The sequence below is a fragment of the Labrus mixtus genome, chromosome 10 (genome assembly GCF_963584025.1).
Source record: "Labrus mixtus chromosome 10, fLabMix1.1, whole genome shotgun sequence".
NCBI classification, from domain to species: Eukaryota; Metazoa; Chordata; class Actinopteri; order Labriformes; family Labridae; genus Labrus; species Labrus mixtus.
Window position 1 is genome coordinate 8331929 of NC_083621.1, and position 22186 is coordinate 8354114.

At 39.6% G+C, this 22186-nt stretch overlaps 3 protein-coding genes across 3 annotated transcripts; 2 read left to right on the forward strand and 1 right to left on the reverse strand.

The window, feature by feature from the left end:
- Nucleotides 1-476: 476 nt before the first annotated feature.
- LOC132981820 (uncharacterized) lies at nt 477-3665 on the forward strand. The gene is made up of 8 exons (XM_061047904.1): nt 477-550; nt 732-786; nt 975-1043; nt 1219-1254; nt 1539-1568; nt 1660-1917; nt 2157-2255; nt 3448-3665. The coding sequence occupies exons 2-8, from the start codon at nt 735-737 to the stop codon at nt 3519-3521; spliced, it is 618 nt and encodes a 205-aa protein (XP_060903887.1). The 5' UTR covers nt 477-550; nt 732-734; the 3' UTR covers nt 3522-3665.
- A 690-nt stretch (nt 3666-4355) lies between these two features.
- On the forward strand, nt 4356-8853 carry arl3l1 (ADP ribosylation factor like GTPase 3, like 1). The gene is made up of 6 exons (XM_061047905.1): nt 4356-4586; nt 5456-5599; nt 6947-7063; nt 7422-7472; nt 7596-7781; nt 8462-8853. Exons 1-6 carry the CDS (start codon nt 4569-4571, stop codon nt 8507-8509), a joined length of 564 nt encoding a protein of 187 aa, XP_060903888.1. The 5' UTR covers nt 4356-4568; the 3' UTR covers nt 8510-8853.
- A 4196-nt stretch (nt 8854-13049) lies between these two features.
- On the reverse strand, nt 13050-21381 carry LOC132981822 (soluble guanylate cyclase 88E-like). Its single transcript, XM_061047906.1, has 19 exons — nt 21290-21381; nt 20936-21141; nt 20647-20787; nt 19687-19826; nt 19435-19569; nt 18729-18852; nt 18501-18620; nt 18287-18371; nt 17842-17928; nt 17132-17249; nt 16321-16450; nt 15977-16123; nt 15092-15238; nt 14839-14995; nt 14651-14760; nt 14436-14525; nt 13641-13799; nt 13396-13533; nt 13050-13231 (listed from the first exon to the last, which is right to left on the reverse strand). The coding sequence occupies exons 2-19, from the start codon at nt 21053-21055 to the stop codon at nt 13079-13081; spliced, it is 2301 nt and encodes a 766-aa protein (XP_060903889.1). The 5' UTR covers nt 21056-21141; nt 21290-21381; the 3' UTR covers nt 13050-13078.
- Nucleotides 21382-22186: the final 805 nt, after the last annotated feature.

Below are 22186 nucleotides of genomic sequence, written 5' to 3' on the forward strand. Positions count from 1 at the left end.
TAGGGGATCCCTAGATGATCAGCAGCACTCTCTACTGGTCACTGCGTGTATAAAGGCCACAGACACATTCTTAAAAGTGTATGTTGTACTCACCTGCTCAAAATCTTCAATTCTCTCATTTGGGCCACAACACCAAACAGAAAAAAGCAAAAAAACATAACTTTTTGGGGTCAGGGACTGTGGGTGGTTTGAACAACTAAAGTACAGTTTTGATGATAAAAGACTTTATTGCATTTTACCTCTGTGTGTTTGTTTTATTGTTTCTCCCTCTGTCTATGTATACATTATGTAAAAAAAAAATCCCATAAACTCTACCTAATGACATAAAAGGATCAGTAGCCTTGCTGTCACATTTACCATACCATCACGCCCACTAACAAAACATACAGAAGGCTGTCTTGTTGATATAAAGTTCCAGGAATGAACTTATTTGCATCGTTATCAATGTTTATAATCAGCACCAGCATACCTTTTTGCTGCAGAGACCATTAGCTTAGGCAAAGTAGTGCAGGTCATAATTAAACTCTGTGGACGAGGAACATCACCACAGGTAAGAGGAAAAATAAGTGCGCATTAAAATATTATTTCTGAATTTTACAGATAAGTGAAATACCTCACATACAGGGTTTTCAAAGTTTATTTCAATATTTTCATTTTAGTACTTGGTTTCAAGCTTTACCTCATTCTTCAGTTCAAAAGCATGTTTTTCTGATGCTACTCTTTTCCACCAGAGAATGATCATGAGAGAGATATTGCTCTGTCTTTTGCTCGGTCTCTTCTTCACAGGTAAGAACAACTTTTGCTTTTAAAGTTATAAGTATTTTTGTTTTTATTTAAAATTATGTTAACCTGTTTAGATTTATAAAAAAAATCACAAATACATTCAGACATAAATTCAGACATAAATACATATTCATATACACATATATACTTATATATATCATATATTTCATTTGTTATTTCCTTTCATTTAGCTTGCTTTGGCTCTGCCTGTGTTCCTGCTCAGTGTCTGAAATGTAACTACACGGTAGAGACTGTGGCAGGTAAACAAAAACAAAACTCATGAATCAGTTGAAACCTCCCTCTGTTAAAAGACTACATGTGAATTTTCACGTATCAGTAATAATAGCTAAACATTGTCCGACATTAAGTAGGCTACTGCGAGGTAAGTTGCAATGCAAAACATGTTCCTCACCTGTTCTTTCTATCTCCGTTTAGATTCTTGTTCAATCTGCTCTGCACGCTGCATCAATAGTAAGTGTCTTCTTTCCTTTCATTTGTTTACTTGTTGATGAATCCAATTGTGCATTGGGTGAATGAGAAAGAGAGGGGCACAGGGGTGTGGTGATACAATGATAGGGGCAAACATAGGACGATTAAAGCTAATCCATCGAGTATTGGGCAGAATAAATGACATTGGATGAATTTCTATTGCACTTGTATAAAGTGATCTTTATGAATGCTTTGGATGTGTCGTGTATGCTCTGTTGTTTTGAATTTCTAACCCTAATGTATTCATTCCTTGTCATGCGTTCCAGTGTCTGTAGTGCCGTCAGACTGTAAAACAGGTGAGCAAAACTCGTCTGACAACTATCATAGACTGACTATCTATCTATCAATTTTAGTCTCCCGCCCTCAAATGTTCACTCTGCCTTTCAGACTTTCAGGTTTCCATCAACAGCACTGTACCCGAGCCGGATGAAGGCGACGACATCACTCTAACGTGTGTTCACAATCTTCCTAACGTGAATCTGACGTTTGAGTGGGAAAAGGAGGGAGAGGGGTTCCTCGAAGGCCAAAATAAAAGCCAGCTTGTTCTGGAAAGTGTGTTGTCTGATAAAAATGGCCGGTACTACTGCTTTGTGAACAGCACTTGTGGCCATTTCCAGTCTTCACCACTTGATGTCACTGTCAAGAGTAAGTAAGCATCCCCCAGCTCAGCTCAAAAAGCCACAGACTGCATCTTCTTTGTTCTGGAGATTGTGTATGATTACTCATCAAATATAAAACATTTGAAAATACTGTATTTTGACACTGGTAAAGTGCAAGGATCACATGACTTTTAAGATATGGATAATGAAATGCACACCTTGTATCCCTGATAGTGTGTAACCTCACTGTTGTCTGTGTTTCTTTCTTTGTAACTGTGACCTCAGACAACAGTGTGGTGATCCTGATTATCTGTGGTGTTTCTGCTTTAGCCCTGGTTCTGATTTTGGGCATCGCTATGAAATACAAGCTGAAAAGAGACAACGGTAGGAGCTCTGTGGTATTAGACAACACGGGGCTTAAAGAGAAACATTTTCTTAAAGCATTTTTTATTCCAAATGCATTTTCATGAATATAAGTGATGAAGACAGATTAGCAGTAGTTACATGCCTTAGTGTACAAATTACATGTATTTCAAATAGTTTAAATGGATTATCATATTGGCAAATAAGCTTATTTGGCTTTCTAACAAAGAGTTCATAACAATGTCATATAGTCTGTAAAAAATGAGGTTTCAGCCAGCAATCAGTTAGCTTAGCATAGCACAAAGACTAAAAACATAGTGTGGGAAACAGCTAGCCTGGCTCTGACAAAAAAAAATAGCAACATCCAGCCACAAGATTAAAGCTCACCAATTAACATTGCACATCTGATTTGTTTAATATGCACAAGAACTGCAGAGGAAATGGATTGATACATTTTTCTTTTGGAGGTTTTATGTCAGACTACTTCCTTTAGCAGTTGCCTATTAATCAGTGTTGCTTTCAGGACTAAACTTCCCCATGCCAAGAAATAGACTTTGTCCAAAATCACTCAAATTCCATTACATGGTTGGCTTTATTTATTGTCCACTATTTAATATAAAAGTTTATCTTAGTAGGTAAATGTTGTAAATGAAAATTCTGCAGGGCGCTGGTTAAGCCCAGTTGTTAAAGCCCAGGCTAAATGTACAGAGCCTGAGCTCTCGACGCAGTGATTCCGGGCTCTACCCTGGCCCTTGGCCACCCCGCTGTATGTCATCTCCACAGTCGTATCCAATAAAGACAAACACACACACTCAAAAAAAAAACAGAATTAAAAAAAGTCTGACATCCAAAGAAATAACTTCTCTGCATGGTATCCACACTCCTGTCTCCGAACAATGCCACAATGTGGTGAACTATTTTCTTATAGATATAAAAGTTAACAATAATTATATATTATAAAAGTGTCCTTAAACTGATTAAACACTGGAGACAACCAAAGTCTGGCTCATAAACTTTGTACCCTGTACATTATCTTTACACAGATTTATTTCGGATAAAAATTAAATAAATATATATATATATATAATGAGTGTATTGAGAAATGCTATATCTTTTAACTTTTGTTGCCGCTGGTCATAGAAATACAGATTGACTTGCCTCCATGTATGTATCAAGTGTTACACCTTCCAACTCTCCTCCTTTATCTTTGCAGCTCAACACAAACAGAGGAGGATGCAGAGAGAACAGAATGAGCAGAGAGCCATCCCAGCTCCATTCATACCATGAAAGTCCTAAACAAGAATCAGTCTATCACATTTAAAAATGATCATATTGTGTTTTTGTTCTGTTGTAATGTTTAATATATTAATAAAAAAAAACATGTAATCCACATCCTCTAGGCTGAGTGTGTGTGATAAAATGAGTTCAAAAGTTATTGTTCAGCCATTTCCTGACCAGGGTGGATCCATAAACAGAGCATCCATGATGCCCCGCACATTGACAACAACGCCTGTTCAGTTGAGAAAAGGAGCCTAGAAATTAATCCAAACACAGGACAGGCGTGGTCGAACTAATCCCACTGAATGCTCTGCTCAAAGGAAGGCACATCACAGACGACCCACACAGATCAGCTTTATAGCAGCTTGCATGTAATGGATACATGGCATGATAATGCCATCAACTGCTCTTACAGAGTGGGATAGATGTGGGATTTGAGAGATGACTTATGAATGTAGAAATGATAAGTTCCCTGATTCTACAACACGATTTAATCCTCTGAAGTTTATGTGTTAAGCTCTTTTGCTGTCAATCCTCATGTTGCACTGAGTGTGTTTGTTTTTCTGCATTATCAGCATTACCCTCAGCCATATGGACAAATGGCTGAACCTTTTCTCCTGTATTTCTCCTCATTGTTATCTGTATGTATGGATTTGTCAGGAAGGGCTGTTTATGTTTCCTGCTACAGCAGGTGGCTAAGAGATAATCCAGGTAAAGCCACTGCAAAGTGGAGATGGAGGGATGGACAGACGAAGGGGAGGGGAGGGGTTGGTGTTGCCTTTGCATGGATGACTAGGGCTAATTCTGGCCTCCTAATCCCAGTCCGGTCCACCCTCCCCCTCTTCTTGCTCACAAACCTTACAGCGGCAATTGACGCCCAGGTAGACATTACTATCACATAGACTCATAGCACTTAACCAACCCAAGTTTACAGAGGCTGCTGGAACCCTCTCTGAATAGCTAACCTGGGGGACCTGGATAGCTAACACACCTGTGTGAGCTTCATTGGAGAATGTAGCTGCAGCCCTCCAGCCAAGCCACAGGAAACGTGCCACCATGGGAGAAGCTCAAAAGGTAAGTGACCTGGCCGAGGCATACAGGACTTATGAAATGTGGACTTTTGGTAACTGTGTGGTCCAAAGTGAGTGATAACAGGTGGATATGACTGCAAAAGTGTGTTTTATTTTCAGTCGTATGCAACTCATTTATGAGCCGAAGTTTATCTAAATTGCTAAGCGTGTTAAACATTGTGAATTTAATGATTATACATCTGAATAGAACCTGTCATTTACATTGATTTACAGTTAATCACACTTACACTCCAGTACCTCTCACCTTGAATCAAATATTTAAAGCCACGGCGCCTCTTTTGTTGGCAGTGCAACAGTCTGTGGTTGTGCAACCTCGCTTCAGACTAATCACATTAAACAGAGCACCATTATGTGAATGGAGCTCTGACACACCAGTGTTGAAGTTCTAAAGGAAGCAATGTGTTCATTTGTTGCAGATGGGGGTGGGAGCTTTACAGTAGCTCAAGAGAAAGAGGGCCCGAGATTGGTGGGTGGGTGGAGTAAGAAGGGCACGCATGTGGACTAAACGGTGCTGTAAGTAAGGGGAGGCTTGACCTATAATCAGAAAGAGGTCAGTGAGATCAGTGTAAAGGTGTAACAGCGTCTAAAATCTGTTTGACATGTTATTTACCTGTGGTTTCTATCTTGGTTGTTCCAGAGTAATTTAAAGAAATATTACACTGAATATTATGTCATTTATAGCTCAGCCCCTCACATGCTTATTAACAGTTTGAAATTGAAATATCCAACTTATGTAATGATAAAGGTTGCTCCAGTAGAACAAAAGATAAGATACATGTTCTAAATAACAAGAGGGTCACTGCAGTAAGGATTTGGTCTAACTTGTCTCTCCACACCTCACCCTACATGCAGGGCTTACTCTCTGTCATTGAGAAACTGAAGGGATCCACAGAGCAGGAGGTCAGGATAGTGCTGCTCGGGTTGGACAACGCTGGAAAGACCACCCTGCTAAAGAGCCTTGCCTCAGAGGACGTGAACACCATCACACCAACGCAGGTGAGGGAATTACAACACTCACAGTCCCACATGCATCCTAACCTTGAGGAAAGTCACTCACTGTCAAAAATGATAAAGCATAAAACGCCAACTATTTGGCATGCTCGAATGTGCTGTTTTTGTGTCCTTGGTTTTAATGAATGCGTCCTACAATGAACAACCAAGCCGCTTTAGAACATAATGTGCTGAAGTTTATCATTAAGTGTCTATTAGAAAAACAGCATCTGCCAAAAATATGCTGTCAGTGTTTTTTTTTTATCACAAACTAGTTCCCACTGTCGAGAGAACAATTCAATTTGTCTGCTGTCACTGAAACAGTCTACAAAAAAAAGAGCAACACGTCTGTGCTGACAGATTTGTCTTGTTGAATGTGACTTTTCAAACTATATTTTACAATTGTTGTGCTACTGTAACACATTATGAAAGGCAGGATTTGGGATTGAGGCAGGGTGGGGGGGTGGGTGGTGGGCGGGGGGGGGGGTTATATAATCTTGTGAGACCAGCTAGGTCAATGCACGCTCTTGCTCAAAGCAATGGGATTCAGATGGCCTTTGCTTTTTTTCACACAATGTTAAATGTAATTATTTGGTGTTACTTGTTGTTCTTTACCCTCCAATGAGTGAGTTAATCAATTGTGGATGCCAAATCTGCCTTTGATATGAAATAAGCTTTCAGCAGGAGACAAACCATAGCTTTAAACTTCATGACCTTCCAGATATGCAAGCTCACATCACATGTTTCCTGAACAAAATCCTTCTACTGTGACAGATTTTTTTTTTTTAGCCCCCTGTTTGGATATGATTATCACACTTCTAATGTGAATATATAACACTGAAGAGCAAAGAGCAAATGTACTTCTGGGAACTCCCCCAGTGTGAGAGTCCATCAAACACCAGGAATCATGGATGCAGTCCATTATATCATAGCAATAGTCACCACAAGGCTAAACCAGACTTGACACAGGCACACATACACTGCTCTTGATCCTCCATGTCTTATCCACAGATTTGCTCCTCGGCAGGCCCTCAGGATAAAGATGTTATACAACCTCACAAACTGAAACCAAAAGGAGCAGTGTTATGAGAAACAGCCGCAGATAATCACAGTTTTCACATCCTTATAAAACACCCAGAGCACATGTTCCTCTGCTGCTGATACATAACAAGGTGACAACACTGAGTAACCAAACAGTGATTCACTTAACACACACACACCTGTGCTCTGGTACATTGCCGCTTAATGAATTACTTTATAATCATTTGAGAGGCTTTCCATATGCTCCCTTGTTGGAACTGTGTTTAAATGAATGTCCAACACAGTGACAACAGCTTTGTGTTTAACTATCAGGGCTTCAACATCAAGAGCGTCGCCTCTCATGGTATGAAACTCAATGTTTGGGACATTGGAGGACAGAGGAAGATCAGGCCCTTCTGGAAAAAGTACCTGGAAAACACAGACCTATTGGTGAGTTAATAAAAGTTCATTAATATCAATGCAAATGAAATGTTCTCTCTGGAGACATTTGCTTTACTCTCTGTAGTCATCCCAGGGTTTACTTAGGATTTGACTGAAAATACATTGATGTAATACCACTTATTTGCACCAACTGTATCTCAGTGAACAGCCTAATTTGTAAAATAAAGGTTGTGTCTCATTCTATAAATAAATACTGAGCGTTTGGCTGCTGTTTAGGAGTATCTGTATAGAGACAGACACCTTGAGGAGTTTTAATAAACATAAGACATAATGATATTATACATCTTTAAAATCCAATAATTTTCTGTCTTTGTTTTTATTCCCACATGTTTGTTTCTTCTTTCAGATCTATGTTATTGACAGTGCAGACAAGAAGCGGTTTGAGGAGACGGGACTGGTGAGTTTGATGCACACATTAGTTCCTATACTTGAAAATGTGTTTTTCACTATTTGTTTGTTAAACTGAGATATGGATTTTTGCCTGTTTTTCAAAGTCAATAACATCCGTATGCATGTGCAGGAGCTGTCTGAGCTGATCGATGAGGAGAATCTAAAGGGAGTTCCTGTGCTCATCTTCGCCAACAAGCAGGATCTAGCCACAGCATCACCAGCCAGTGAGGTCGCTGAGGGACTCAACCTGCATACGTACCGTGACCGTGAGTGGCAGATTCAGGCCTGCTCAGCCGTGTCTGGGGAGGGAGTTCAGGTAAGACCTAGTTCCATTTTTGATTCATTGATTTCCTCTCAGAAGTAGCCTATTTAAACCATTATGTAACCGCTTCCTGCCACCAGGCTGTGCAATTTGATTCTGAAGATCAGTCTGAGCTAGTGTGGACTTTATTGTTATCAAAATCTCTTTGACTTGCTTAGACTGAAGGTACTGGCTCTTTCTGATCTACAGACTGTTGTGACATCTTTCCAGAAGAAGATAAGGAACACATGTTAAAAGCATTCATCAGTTTAAGCTCAGGATTTTGAATTTATTTAAAGAAAAAAGTACCAGAAATTTAAAAGTAAAAAAAAAGGTATTCTGAGATACAGGTCAGAAATTTGAGACTGGAGTCACAATAAAGTCACATTCTCAGATATCTCTCGCTGTTTTTGACTATAATTTAGGAATTCTAACTGTACTTGCAGAGGAAAACTAAAGGTATATAGGTAGGAAAAAGTAGAGAACAATATGTATCCTGAGATTAAATTCAGAATTCTGAGAATTAAGTAATTCAATTCGGACTTAAATATCAAAATAAAAAAAAGAGTACAAATCTCAGAAACCTGCTTTTAAAACCAGTACTCAACGAGATGTTTTACCTTAGGTCACTTATCATCTTCCATACATCTACGTAACACATCTGGACTCTTTCTTTTTTTTTCATTCCCCAACAGGATGGCATGAACTGGATTTGCAACAACATTGTGAACAAGAAGAAATGAAACATCCTCACAAACAAAAGCGGTATCAGAGTCAAACAGATATCAAGCTTCACAAAGGTGATTTAACAATATAAATAACAGGCAGTTGAACATCAACACAGCATCTTCAAAGTTCCTGCTCCCCTGGAAGATTTGAATGATATTTCTGTTTTTACAATCCGTGTTATTTTTATGGATATTTTGCAAATTCAAAAGAGTTAGCTTCATTACGTAAATTATAGGCACAATGTATGTTTTTGGTCCCCCTGTCGCCCAGGGATCTTTGTCTGGTGAATTTGTCTGTTTTCTTTAAGTGGGAGAAAACCAAACTGAGTGTGTAGCCATGTAGACCTGCTGGAGATTTTCACAGGCAAATGTTCAGTGTGAGTGTAAAGTGTACGTTTTGAGATTTTTGACAATAAAATAGTCATTTATGCTGTTTTTTTTTCCATGTTTTGAAATGTACTAAAGCCATAATCAATAAAATGTATCCATAAATGTATTTAAATATAGAGTAAAATATCCTTTCAAGAGAAAATAATATAAATACTCAGTGAAAGAGCAAAACAACATGTCAATGCTCTGTGAGTGCCAAGAAGAACAATAACAAACTGAGCCACTCCTGCCCAGCTGTCAATCTGCTTTATTTCCACACGGCGATCACAAGCACATATGAGCGACTCTGAGAAGCAAAGAGTGAGAGTTCACAGTTATATACCCTCATGGCAGAATAAGATATTAACTCATCGAGGCTCAGAAGAACAAACAGTGCAGGAAATTACACACAGAGAGGTTGACTAATTTGCAGCATGGAGACTTTTCTCTCAAATTCTGGCACTATTGCATAGCAAGCAGCGTTGCTGTAATTTGTATATCTGTTAGGGGTCCTTTTCACAGTGCTAGTTTGCCATATGACACATCTAATATCCTGCGGTGAACACTGTGTTCTCCTTACAGAAATACAAAGAGTCCCCTTGGTGTAGACAACTTTCACGTGCAATGCACATTTTTTCTTGGATCTAAGCCAAAATATTTTCACATCATTTATTTCTTGGGTCTTCCTCCCAAAATGGCTCTACTCTACCGAGACAACAGTGGTCTGAAACCCCACTTAAAGTCCTCTTGTCAGTTATTTTGGCTCTATTTGAGAGGATCTTTTGTATTTTCTGGATCTATAATTAACCATCTGAAAGCACTCTAAAATCACATCAGCTTGCAGGCTTTGTTCACTTTACTTCTCTACATGAAATTATGCTAATGAATATTTTTCCTTTCCCTTTGTCTGGTATTTATGAGTGGTTTTAAATATATATATATATATATATATATATATGTAAATGAAAAGGGGGGAAAACATCCCATTGGTCTACTTTGCTGTCAGTGATAACAAAATGAATATTGAGTCATCTCCATGGCAACTAAATTTGGTGCAAGTCCTAAAACATTTTTGAAGCATCAACTCCTGTTGAAGGAACACAGCAGGGGGTGTGGGACCAATTACAACTGGTACTAAAGGATCATTATGGTTGTTTGAAAGAGACCAGACGGCACAGGAGCTTGGCTGGCCAAGGGAAGCGTTTGTATTTTTTTGATGCGTGTTATTCAGTGCTGCTTCTTTTACCAACAGGTGGCAGTGTTAGAAAACCTGATGAGGACACTTTGCTCTTTACTAAAACATGGTTTTACACTCTTGAATTTCATGAATACCTGTTGGTTAAAAGCATAATTATTGTCTAAAGTGATTTGTGTATATTGTAGCGTTAGGTCTATAAATGTCTCATGTTATTTCCATACAATTGTGTTATCCCCTATTATCTCATTTTCTAAACTTTAAAAAAACACCCTTTAATCTTAAGGTGACAAGATAATAAGAAAAACAATAATAAGAATAATTGTACATTTTATTTGGAGCACACTTTTTATTTAAAACAAATGTGAGCACTACCCTGATAGTGGCTCTTCAGCAGGAGTTGCCATGGGAACAGTGCATGTGATTCGTGGTCCACCGTCCAGCCCTCCTGCTCTTGTCCTCCATTTCTTTCATTTCCCCCAAAGCTGTGCTCATCAATAGAAAGCGAGCTCAGAGAGGCTGGATCACAACACAGCAAACACACACTCCAGGTAAGAACAAAGGACACATCTGTGTTTAGTTCTTTGTAAATACGGAAATGAAAATGTTAGTTTCAAATATATGAAAGTGAAGATGCCACAATTAACAATCTAAATGAGGTGAAACATGGTTATTAATGTATTGTGTTGATCATTTAACTTGAATACAAATTCATTATTTTTATATTCTAGCAGGTTAAATTTACTTTTTTACCTTTGACTCAACCTGTCTAATAATCACTACTCTATCTTGTGTTAGTTTATTTGTGCATGTGTTAAACCTGAGATACTTTTATCCTTAAAGCTTCAACAAAGAAATCAAAAAAAAAAACTGAAGACCCACATCCTTCCATCATGACTGAAGTCGCCCAACTGGCCTCCTTTAAGCCACAGTTACCCACAAGGAATCCTTCACACAGTTTCAATGCTACCTCGATGACCTTAAACCTCCTGACCTCCACCAATACGCACGTCCCATGGGAGGAGGTGCAGTTGCAAGTTCACACCATCCTGATTGTGGTCATTTTTTGTGTTGTCTGCCTGCTGCTCCTGCTTGCCTTCTTCTACGCCTTCTGCCTCCATTGCTCCATCAGTTCATCGCCTAAAGACTCGCACATAGCCAGCAGAGGCAGCTTAGAGCGGGAGGACGCCACCTACAGATGCAGTTCACCTGAAAACCAGTCTGTGGGGAATGTTGTCTAACTTGGACTATGTTAAGTGAAATTAAACTGTCTATTAATGTATTTGTGGTAAAGCCTACAGATGTGTTTAAGCACTGTAGATTTACAGTGGGGATTTACTGACCAAAAGTATGTTTCCTTAGCCTTCAACCCAGCTAATTAGCTAAGAAAAAACGTTTTAGTTATTTGTTGACCCGCATGGAATACAGTCTGCTATTTAGCATATTGCTATCAAACCCACAATGTGTGTAATTTACAAACCAATATCTAGCCAAGTAGCATGCTTAACCCAACAATTGGCTTGTTAGCATCCTTTTCAAAATATTAGATTCTTAAAATAAACCTGAATGTAGAGATTAGTCGCAGTAGGCAAAATGCTAATGTTTTTAAAAAGCGGTTAAAATATAGCTAATCCTCATTTTGGTCAAACAATTAGTTTAATGTTAGACCCACTGGGACAAATGTTTTTGTTTTTCATACTTGTCAATCACATTGAAATAAGCTGAAATACCAAGGTACAAAAGGATTGTGTGCTGGCTTCCAGGAATTCTGTTGTGTTTAGGTAATGTCGGGGGATGCACATGCATGCGTGGATGCAACGTGACCAAACATAGACACAGAAAAATGATAAACCATATCCAAGGAGCATTGGGGTCAATAAAAAAAGATAAATGTATGCGTATGCAAATGTGAGTCTGAATGCAAATGCCTTTGAGTGACAGGACAAACAATAACTAATTGATCTACACGCGGCTCAGCAGTCACCTTGCTTTATTTTTCGCTGAGCTGACAAGCGTTTACATTGTGCTGGAGCTGTGTTTTCAACAAGAGGGGGGGGGGGGGGGGGGGCTTGAAACAAGATGTCACATCTACAAGGTGCAGCAGATTAAAACAGAACATGAAATTACTGAGCTAATGTGCAGTTGAACCACATGGCCATGAACATTGGCCATTGGTTTTTAAACTTGTAACACAAATGGTAAATACCGGTAGCAGAGTTTTCATTTATTGTGCTTTTGTTGGACTGTGTTGATATTTTCAAAAGTGATTAAAATTAAAAATGATAAATGATACAATTAAAAGCTATTGCTATGATAGATTTCTGTATTGTCAGAGCTAAATGGGCACTGATGATTTGGCAGTGCAATAAAACACTAGCTTGGCATCGCCTGATGAATTTTCAAATGCAAATTAGTCTTGAACCTCTCAGTACATTTTTGAATATCTAAGGGGATTATCAGCAGGCCCAAATGAGAATGCCTTTGGACTAAATAACCAGTCAGTGCAGTTAAATATGTGAAGTAGTGGTAGGCTGATAGGCTAGGTAGCTGGTTGAAACATCCAAATAATATGGCTTCTACTTCCACATATTACAAATACAAAGATGTTTGGCACGACGTGATTTAGAACCAACCAACGCATTCTGTTCTTAAGGTAACTTCTCCCACTGTGCAGATTGTTACAAACCTTAGATAGATAAGATAGCAGATTCAGAATGTTCTGAATCCACATTTAAATGTACCCCATATTAGACAGTTGTGACTGACCTCTCAGTCATCTAGATTCAAGGCTTAAAAAAAAAAAACACCACTCGGGGTCACTAGAAGCCTTACTGACTAGTTAAAGTACAAACTAACGATTAAATGAAGTTTTCCAAGGTGTTTACCAAATGAACTTCCCCCAAAAAGGCAAAATTTAATAACATTAAAACAGGATTTCTATATGGATACCATTTGGTGCTTTAAGTGGATGAATTAGGATCGCATTAGCAACTAATGACTAACTAATGATCGGGTCACATTTACGACAAGGTGCACATAGCACTCTTGGAGGAGTGGGAGTCACAGGAGCTGCTTCGGGACTCTATGATGGAGTCTCCACCATCAGATTCAGGTGAGTCCATTTCCAGATGAGAGTCCAGCAGACCGTCATGCAATGCATCCTTAAAGTGGGACTGAAGAAGAAACAACTCATTAATTCACTTTGAATTCAAAACAACGAATGCAAAAACAGCACAAGTGGCTAAAAATAACCTTGACAAGGGAGTCGAAAAAGAATTACAAGAACAAGAAGTTGTTAAATTAGAGTCTTTGAAAGTTTAAAAATCCTTGCACTCACCTTATGAACCGACATCTCCTCCACGCGGCACTCTTCCAAGGACTCCTCCAGAAAATGGCCAGATATCTCCATCTTAATACGGTGAGAGGGAATAGACTTGACATCATCCTCATCCTCGCCTGCAACCAGTGGGAAAACCTGGGGGCAAAGACAGCAGGAGAGTCGTGGAATCAGAGATGATGATGATGGCAATAAAGCAAATGATCGGTAAACCATTCAAGCATGTCTTTGGATTGAAGTTTTACCAGTTTCTCCTCGTCCCTTTTCTCCTCGGGGCTTGAGATGTTGGCCTTGCTGATGGCCTTGCTGATTGTCTGAGTCTCAAACTGAGGACACGCTGCCTGCGCATTACCATCTTTGTCCCTCTTACCTTTCAGCCAGTAGGTCTCAATTTCAACATTACCCTTAAAATAAAAGGAGAGAGGAGAACAGGACAACAAAAACATTCAAAAAATACACTCAGGACAATTTGGGTCATATCAGAGAGTCAAAAATGCAATTTGTGGATTTTCAGTGGTAAAACAAAATCCCTAATGAAAAGGTAAGTCAACCTTGCCTTCTTGAGATTGTCGCTTATAATCAGCTGCCTCAGAAATCTTGTACTGTTATTGTCAGTGAATGTTCAGGCTCAAAGTCAAACTGGCTGATAAAAAAAGTTGGCAAATCAAGAAAGGGGGGGGGGGGGGGGGGGGGCGTGTACCCACTCTGAATACCAAGTGTGCTGACTCCCAGAGGTAAAACATTAGAAGGGACTTTTATTTCATGTATTTTTGGGGGGATTGTAAATGTTTATAATGTCTTATTGTAAGTCTCAAATTAACAACATGTTTGGTTTCAAGTAGATTATGTATAGCACACTTCATAATGTATCAATTCATCACGAGGCTTTAAGACAGACTCTTCTGAACACAGCCAATCTCCCGCTTTCTCACTCACATATTTTATAGGAAATTATTCTTATCACATGATGTTAAAGTGGGAGAGTGAATGCAATTAATATGGAGGGTGTGGTTGCTGTGGCAACCGTTTTGACTCCTAACCTTGATGGTAATAATGCCCCTTCTTTCAAAAATAAAGTGACTTCCTTTCAGGTGCTCGTAGGTGGCACTGCTGAGCTGAATGTGCATCTCCTGAATGAGACAAAGAAGAACAAGACAGTCAAAAGAAAATCATAAAAACTTAAACCTTTGTCATAACAGAACTGACTTATCCATCTTTGCTTTATGTCAACCTTTCACTTATATTCTCCACCTACCTTTCCATTGCTCTCCATGGCGGATGCAGTGTGGACTGTGTCACCGTGCAGACCATAACGGGGCATCTTATGTCCCACCACACCAGCCACAACCATCCCAGAGTGGATCCCTGCAACCACATCAAGTTAGAAGACTAAAAAGAACAACAACATAATCACACAAATAAGTCAACGCACGTTCTACCCACCAACACGAATCTGTATGTTATTGCCATTTGAGGGGTCCTTCAGGTGGTCTATGGAGCGCACCATGTCTAGGGCCATGTCACAGATATTATGAGCGTGATACTTTGTCTTCTCTGGAGCTCCGGCTACGACCATGTAGGCATCACCAATTGTCTCAACCTAGATTGAAAAAAAAAGAAGAAAAAGAAGACAGGAACAGCAGCTTTAAAGCAGCATGAATAAAGCGTGGTAAGAAGATGGGACACGCACACAAACCTTGAAGACGCGGTGCTTCTCGCTGAGCGTGTCAAACAGCGTGTACATGGTGTTGAGCATTGAGACCACCTGCATTGGAGTGATGTGGCTGCAAATGCGAGTAAATCCCACCACATCACTGAAAAGAATGGTCACATCTGGGAACACCTTGGGGAAATGAGATAAGAGAGGTGATGAGCTGGCAGGCTGTTGTACTCCACACACTCGCTCACACACACACACACACACACACACACACACACACAGGTGAGAGAGACAGGCATTCATTATGCACCACCAGCAACTCTTCCTCTTTACAAAGAATTTAAGTATAGCGACAAGTCTCAAATTGTCTTACTACAAAAGTTATAAGAAGTCATAGGATTGATTTGTGTGTGTATGCGTGTGCTTGGCTTCTTCCTAAAAGATTAGGTACACGTCTCTACGACGTGTCTTTAAACTGTAAGTCTCTCACGTCTGTTTAAAGTGAAGTTAAGATCAGCTTAGTTTAGAATGAAGACAAGAAATTATGGGAACAGGTAGCTTGTGTAGCTAGCCCAGCTCTGTTAAAAAAAGATTACACATAATCTGTTTAACAGCCTCTTTAGAGCTCACTAATAATAGTAACTATACTTACTTAGTGCAGTTAAAATTGAATCTTTGTTATTAGTATTAGTGCTTGTTTTGTTATCGTTGGAGAAAATCAGGCTACCTGTTTCCCTCTGATTCCAGTCTTTGTGCTAAACTAAGCTAACCAGCTGCTGAAGCTTCTTACTGACAGTAGATATATCCATAAGAGCAAAAGTATTCATCTTCTCATCGAAATCTTAAAAAAAGGGTGTTTCACAGAACAGCAAGTGTCTACTTTTGATCTCATAGGCCAATGGCACAATCTTCACTCCTGACCTCACAAGTGTTTACAGCTGGCTCTCCTTTGCGAAGCCTCTTGGCCACTGGCTTGGGAATCATCCTGTAAAGAAGATCATCAGTCTTCTTCATCTCGTAGTCCAACATCTTCATACTCTCCTCCAGCTTACTGGACTTCTTCTGCTCCTGCACTCACAAAGGTGTAGTTGAGAACAGAATAAACATCGTGCATGCTTGGCTCTGTTTCATTACATCTCATGTCTACAATGGGTGGATGATCCTGGGCTAAAAGTAAGACAGACGGAGGACAGGTGAGTTGATCACACAATTTGAAAAAAAAAAAAAAAAAAAAAAAAAAAGCAGATGCATTTGTCGGAGTCAACCTGTATGAGAGCTCTCTTCAGCTCCTCTGACTGCTGGGTGCCTGCCAGCACCAGGTCTCTGCTGGAGTCGTGCATACTCAGATCATTGATGTACAAGCCCGTCTTGAACATAGCACTTAGACTTTCCATCCTAGACGCACACAGGCACACATACACACAAACGCACACAGAAACACACATGCACACAGACAGGAGCATTACAGAATAGTGACAAATAAAAACAATCAACCAATTACAGAACCAATTACAATTACACAACCTTTTTAGAAACACCATTAGCTTCTCATTTTAAATGGGGAATCAAATGGCACTTATTCTCAGCTATATTATGTGCTACAGAATAAATAATATCAGCAGTGTGATATGACATTTAACATTTCAGTAGTTTTGTCAATACAGGTATAAGAGCATTTACTTGTGGAACAAAATGTTTCAGAGAGAGGAGGGAGATGTTTTGGTAATGTACTCAGTAGAAAACACTCTCAGTTGCAAATGGGTTCCCATTAGGCTCACAAGAGCTGCACTGTCTGATTACAAGCTAATTAGCAGCTCATTTCATGCATGGTAAGTGCTGTAAGAATAGGCCCCTGATTTGATTCCCTGCCCAGTCTTTTATTTCCTGCCTCGTAATTCAGTTTAGCTCTCGCCGCTTTTGAGAATGTTTTACTTTTCTACTGCAGCTTTTTAATAAAGATCTGAGTCTTTTGAGTGTGTGTGTGTGTGTGTGTGTGTGTGTGTGTGTGTGTGTGTGTGTGTGTGTGTGTGTGTGTGTGTGCGTCTGTGTGTGTGTGTGAGTGTGGGGGGGCCTTACACAGGGGTTCCCAGGAAAATGATGGACTCCCACTCTGGCATGTATCTCATCTGTCCTTTTAGTTTTAGGCAGCGGCTCCCATCGCCCCAGCTCTCCATGGCATTAGCGCTGTTACCGTCTAAAAGAGAAGCATGATGAATGCGAGCAAATAAAAACATCAAGAGCTGAGTTTGAGGTTACATTTTGCAACTAAAAATACAAATTCTGTCTAGTTTCTGTATTTTCCTTGCTTGGAGTCCTGCACATTATCCCCAAATAAAATCATACATGTTCTGATTTAATACAAATAGATATTAAATGTTCATTTGCTATAATAATAGAGTTAATTACTCTTTTTTATATATCACTTTTTCAAAACAACATTACACTATGCTGTATAGAGGGGCTTGCAGGCAGAGTTTTTACATATGGACAGAGCTCAGGAAGCTAATTCACCTTTTTTTTTTTTAATGCTCAGCCAACCAACTTCTGACTCAACTTCCTATTGGACAAACAGCTGTGATAGTGACAAGCTCTCAATAACCCAATAACTCAATCCAAGAACGTATTTAGGTGTATTTCTGAAAATGAGCTATAGCAGAACTATTTATATCATATTAGCTATAATGGTATTTCATAGGTGTTGTCTTGCCATACTACCCAGACTAGTTCAGTTACTGTACGCTTGGGTCCTGCAATGTGTCATTTGTAGAAAGCAGAGAGGTTGAGACCTTTGTAATCATCTCCAATGATTGATTGGAAAGCCATGAGCTCCACGTCTACATCAGCAGAGCGGTTGGCATTTTCATAGTCAGAATCTGCGGAAAAACACGGTAAAACCATAAGAGCCATAAAAAATCACCCTCAACCCATGAACCAGGACAGGGATCAATTACAATGAATTACATCATGACGTAAAACATTCAAATTTCTGCAACTGCAAGACTTCCTTGTATCATAACTTATTTCGGCAACCTTTCAAGGGTTAATGTAAAAGATGAGCTCTTGTAGGCCTGCATGCACATGCATCATTTGATGGCACGTCCGCTTCTTTGTCATGAAATGGAAAGTGTGTCTTCTAACTGACTGTAGTGAAATTGATCTAACAAGACGCCAGCAAGTCTTTGCACACCAGAAACACACCCCTGTGAGTTTTTGCATGGCTCCCACTCTTACTCTGGACTCGGTTGTGAAGGTTCCTCTCTCTCTTCACGGGCTCCTTGGACATGATCTCAAACAGGTTATTGGGGTGGGAAATGATCTGGGAAGAGATGAATTGAACATGCATTGTTGTTAATTGCAGAACTGTGTTACATAAGTGGAGCTGAATTGGTTTTAGGCATCAAAGTGGTCTCTATCAGATATGCGGACAGGTGAAGCTTTGTCTTACCATGTTCCATGTGAACTCCACCAGGGGGCGAGCTAGCAGGAAGGCGTCATTGATCTTCTTTCCATCCAGATCAGGAAACACTGTTGCCAGGCCGGAGCCAACGTTGTGCACCACCATGTCCTCAGGAATCAAAGAATCACAGTTACTGTTCATCTAAGGCTTCTTTGCATTCTTTGACTGTCCTTTGTAGATTGAAAAAAAATAGCTCTACTCTCTAAAAGAGATTACCTGTCTGAAGACAATGTTGAAGGGGAAGACCTCAAAGAAGAAGTCTGAGGTAATTGGCAGAATCTCCTGCTCTTCCTCATCCTCTTTCATGATGTAGCGGTAGGCTGAGTTGTCAAAGTTCAGTCTGCACAGACATACCGAGTTTGTTTTTTAACATTTTTCAAGTAATGTATAAACTGCTGTGGAGGAATATTCAGATCCTTTACTAGAGCAAAGCTGGAAAATCACTACGCAGCAAGTGAAACCGCTTCATCAAATAGTACAGATAACTTTCATGACACTTAACTTATTGCCAAGAAAAGTATTAATTGTGTTGTGAGAAAAGGTGGAACTACTAACTACTAAAATTAAAACTGACGCATGTTTATGTTTCTGCCTACAGACCTCAACTCATCATTGAAAGTTTAAAAGGGGAATGCTGCTTTAGTAGAATTCTCGATTTATCAGCACCTATCAACTATTTTTGGATCATTGTAAGGAGCAACGTGCAATATAGTCTACAAGCACTGGTTGTTGAAGTCTGAGGCTCAAAACGTCACTTGTCAATAAATCCTTTATCCTTTACCAGCTGCTGCAACATTAACATAGTGGGGGGAATACAGTAATTGCCTCTCAAATGCAGAAAGACAAAGTAACAAATTAACTCGAGATTGTAGTTTTGTACAGTACCTGAGTAATAAAGCATGGTGTATGTCTGTGTGTATACCTCATGGTTACATGGGAGTAGTCTCCGACCATTTGCTCAGACAGCACCTCCACATGGATGTCAGTATCATAGAACTGTTTCCCCATCTGCCTCAGCTGACCCATGGCGTAGTGCAGGTAGCCTTTGCGCTTACTCCTGCATGTCACACAGAGACAAACTCAATATCAGTCAGAAGAATTGACTCAAACATCTTTTTATCTCTGGCGCCTGATCATCCATATCAATCTCCAGCAGCCTCCTCATCCTGCAGACCTGTAGTGCAGGGTGACTCCAGTGGCAGACTCTTCCTGGCAGAAGAAGGTTGGAGGCTGCACCTTGGGGTAGCTGAAGCGCAGGTACTCGTGCAGATTATCAAGACCATTGACAAAGTCACGAACATGGCGGCCCAGCACCTGACATCAGAGACACAGGGTGATAGATCATTTTCAGCATTTAGCCATTCATTGTTTTTAGGCTTAAAGGGGGAAAGGTCTTGAAATAAAGGGCCAGGATGAATCCATGAAAGTGACTGCACATCAGAATATCTTGCATTTTGATCAATCTTTTGATTAACCTTCTTTCTTGAGTCACGTAACTTTATGAAAGCATCATAGTGAATTGCTTAAGTAGCCAATTAAAAAAAAATCTGTAATTTTCCCTTCTACTGTCTTTCAACAGCTTATTAGCATCTTAATCCATTAAGATACATTTTAACCAGTTTTACTTTAAAATATGGCCCTGAAGAAACATTAAAAGCTGAAAAGATATTTTATAACTGGAAAGAAACAGACTAAAACTTTGGTTATTAATGCTCTGAATTGGCTTGTTTTAGTACATCCAGTCTACAAACAACCTCTTCTTTTTAAGATGTGCAGAAGCGACTGATGTGACATGTCCTCATTTTTTACTAAGTTATATTTACATGAATTACATACTGATTCTTTAGTTGTCGTAGGCCTACATATGTATACTGTATAAGAAAACTGTCTTTCTTTTGCAATTCAATAACACTCAAATATCGTTAAACTGGATCTACAGATTTAGTTTTAAAATGTCAACAGAAAGAATAAGACAAATTGCACAAATGGATGAATAAAAAAGGAAAAATTAAATCCAGAACCTGTCACTAGTTCAATGGTAGTGTCAAGCATACAACATTCACTGATTATTTAATAATTCTCTCACACACCTACCAAATGACAACAGAGTATTGAATCTTGAGATTTTTCTCACCTTCAAAATCCTGTCATAGCCGTACTTCCCCACAAAGCCCAAGAAGTAGACACCCCAGGAGTTCATCAGCTCATTGTAAGGTGTGCCTGTCACTCCGCTGGCTGCTTTTGCAATGCGAGGTATCACACTCTCACTATACACCTGCAGACACACACACACACACATATATATATAGAACTTATCAACGGAGAGAAAGATATATGCTTTGACATCAAGAGTAGGAAGCCTCAGAGCAGACAGTGTTACAAAAACAGAATGAAATGAGATATTTCAGATGTACAGACAGTACCTGGTGGGTAACAAAGGAGTGTAACCTGACATCGGCTCTCTCTCTGACCAGCTTCCACACGTCATCCCCATAGGACTCTTTAATGAAGTCATGCAGACTCTCACACAGCAGCCCGTACATTGTGTCTCTCTGGATTGAAGCTCAGTCTGAGCACTTTCAAGGCAGCTCTCCAACTGATTGACTTCAAACAGTCCTCCCAAAGGTACCTGCAAGGGAAAATAAAAAAAATGTTCAGAAAGATGACTTTTTCAGGCCTGCAATCTGAATTTTAATGCATTTAGCTTTGAGGCTGAAGCTATAAAAAGCCATCTGTTGTACTGCTGCCTTTGTTTCTCTTGAACTGTGGGAACTAACCTGTGGAGCTTCACACCTTCTGAGAAAAGCCAGCCCAATAAAGTTTCATCTGAAAGCCAACAGGGCTCATGCTTTTAAAGGTGCCCTAAATGCACAGGCTCTTGAGTCTGAATGGGTCTGTATTGTTCCAGTGTCAGCACCTGGTGGCCGTGGCCCTCTCTCTATGTGACATGAACACACTGTGGAAGCCGCCTCTCAAACACAGATGACACCCGTCAAGATAATCCACCCTGTTTTTATTATCTTTTTTTTTCGGAAAAACCCTGAAAAACCAAGAGACGCTATATTTATGTTATCAGTCATGAACTGATAACATTAGGTTTTAAAAGCCTGGATGTAACAGACTGATTTAGATTACAAATGCTCTGTTTGATAAAGTGCCACACAAAAGCTTAGATTTATTTGTTAAATGAAGGTGTGTGTTTTTCTTTTTATGTCAGATGTGTATTTTTTTCCATTATACAAAGGCTTTTAAGCAAACCCCAAACCCTGAGCAACTCTTCAACTTAGATATGTCTGCGGATGATTTGTTTTTTTTTAGACTCTGGATGACTCCGCATTTCCTTTCACAGCCCTGGAGGCTTCCTACCAGGGGAAAGTGGCATTGTAGAGCAGAGCAGGAGGGAAATCGATATCCAATCTCAACCCGGATAAGGAAAATTTGTTTCTTCCCTTCAGGCTCCTCCTGAGCTCAATGAATCAATTTGTAAGGGAAAAAAGCTGCTTGATAAAGACTGACTTGAGTTCAAAAAGGTCAACAAAATGTGAAGTGAAAGGGCAACACTTCTAGTGTGACACAAAATACAAATTTATACAGAAATTCACAACTTGAGCTTCTCAGCAGTGGGCAAGCTGGAAGATGAATAAAAACACCAAATCAAAAACATCGTGTTGTGC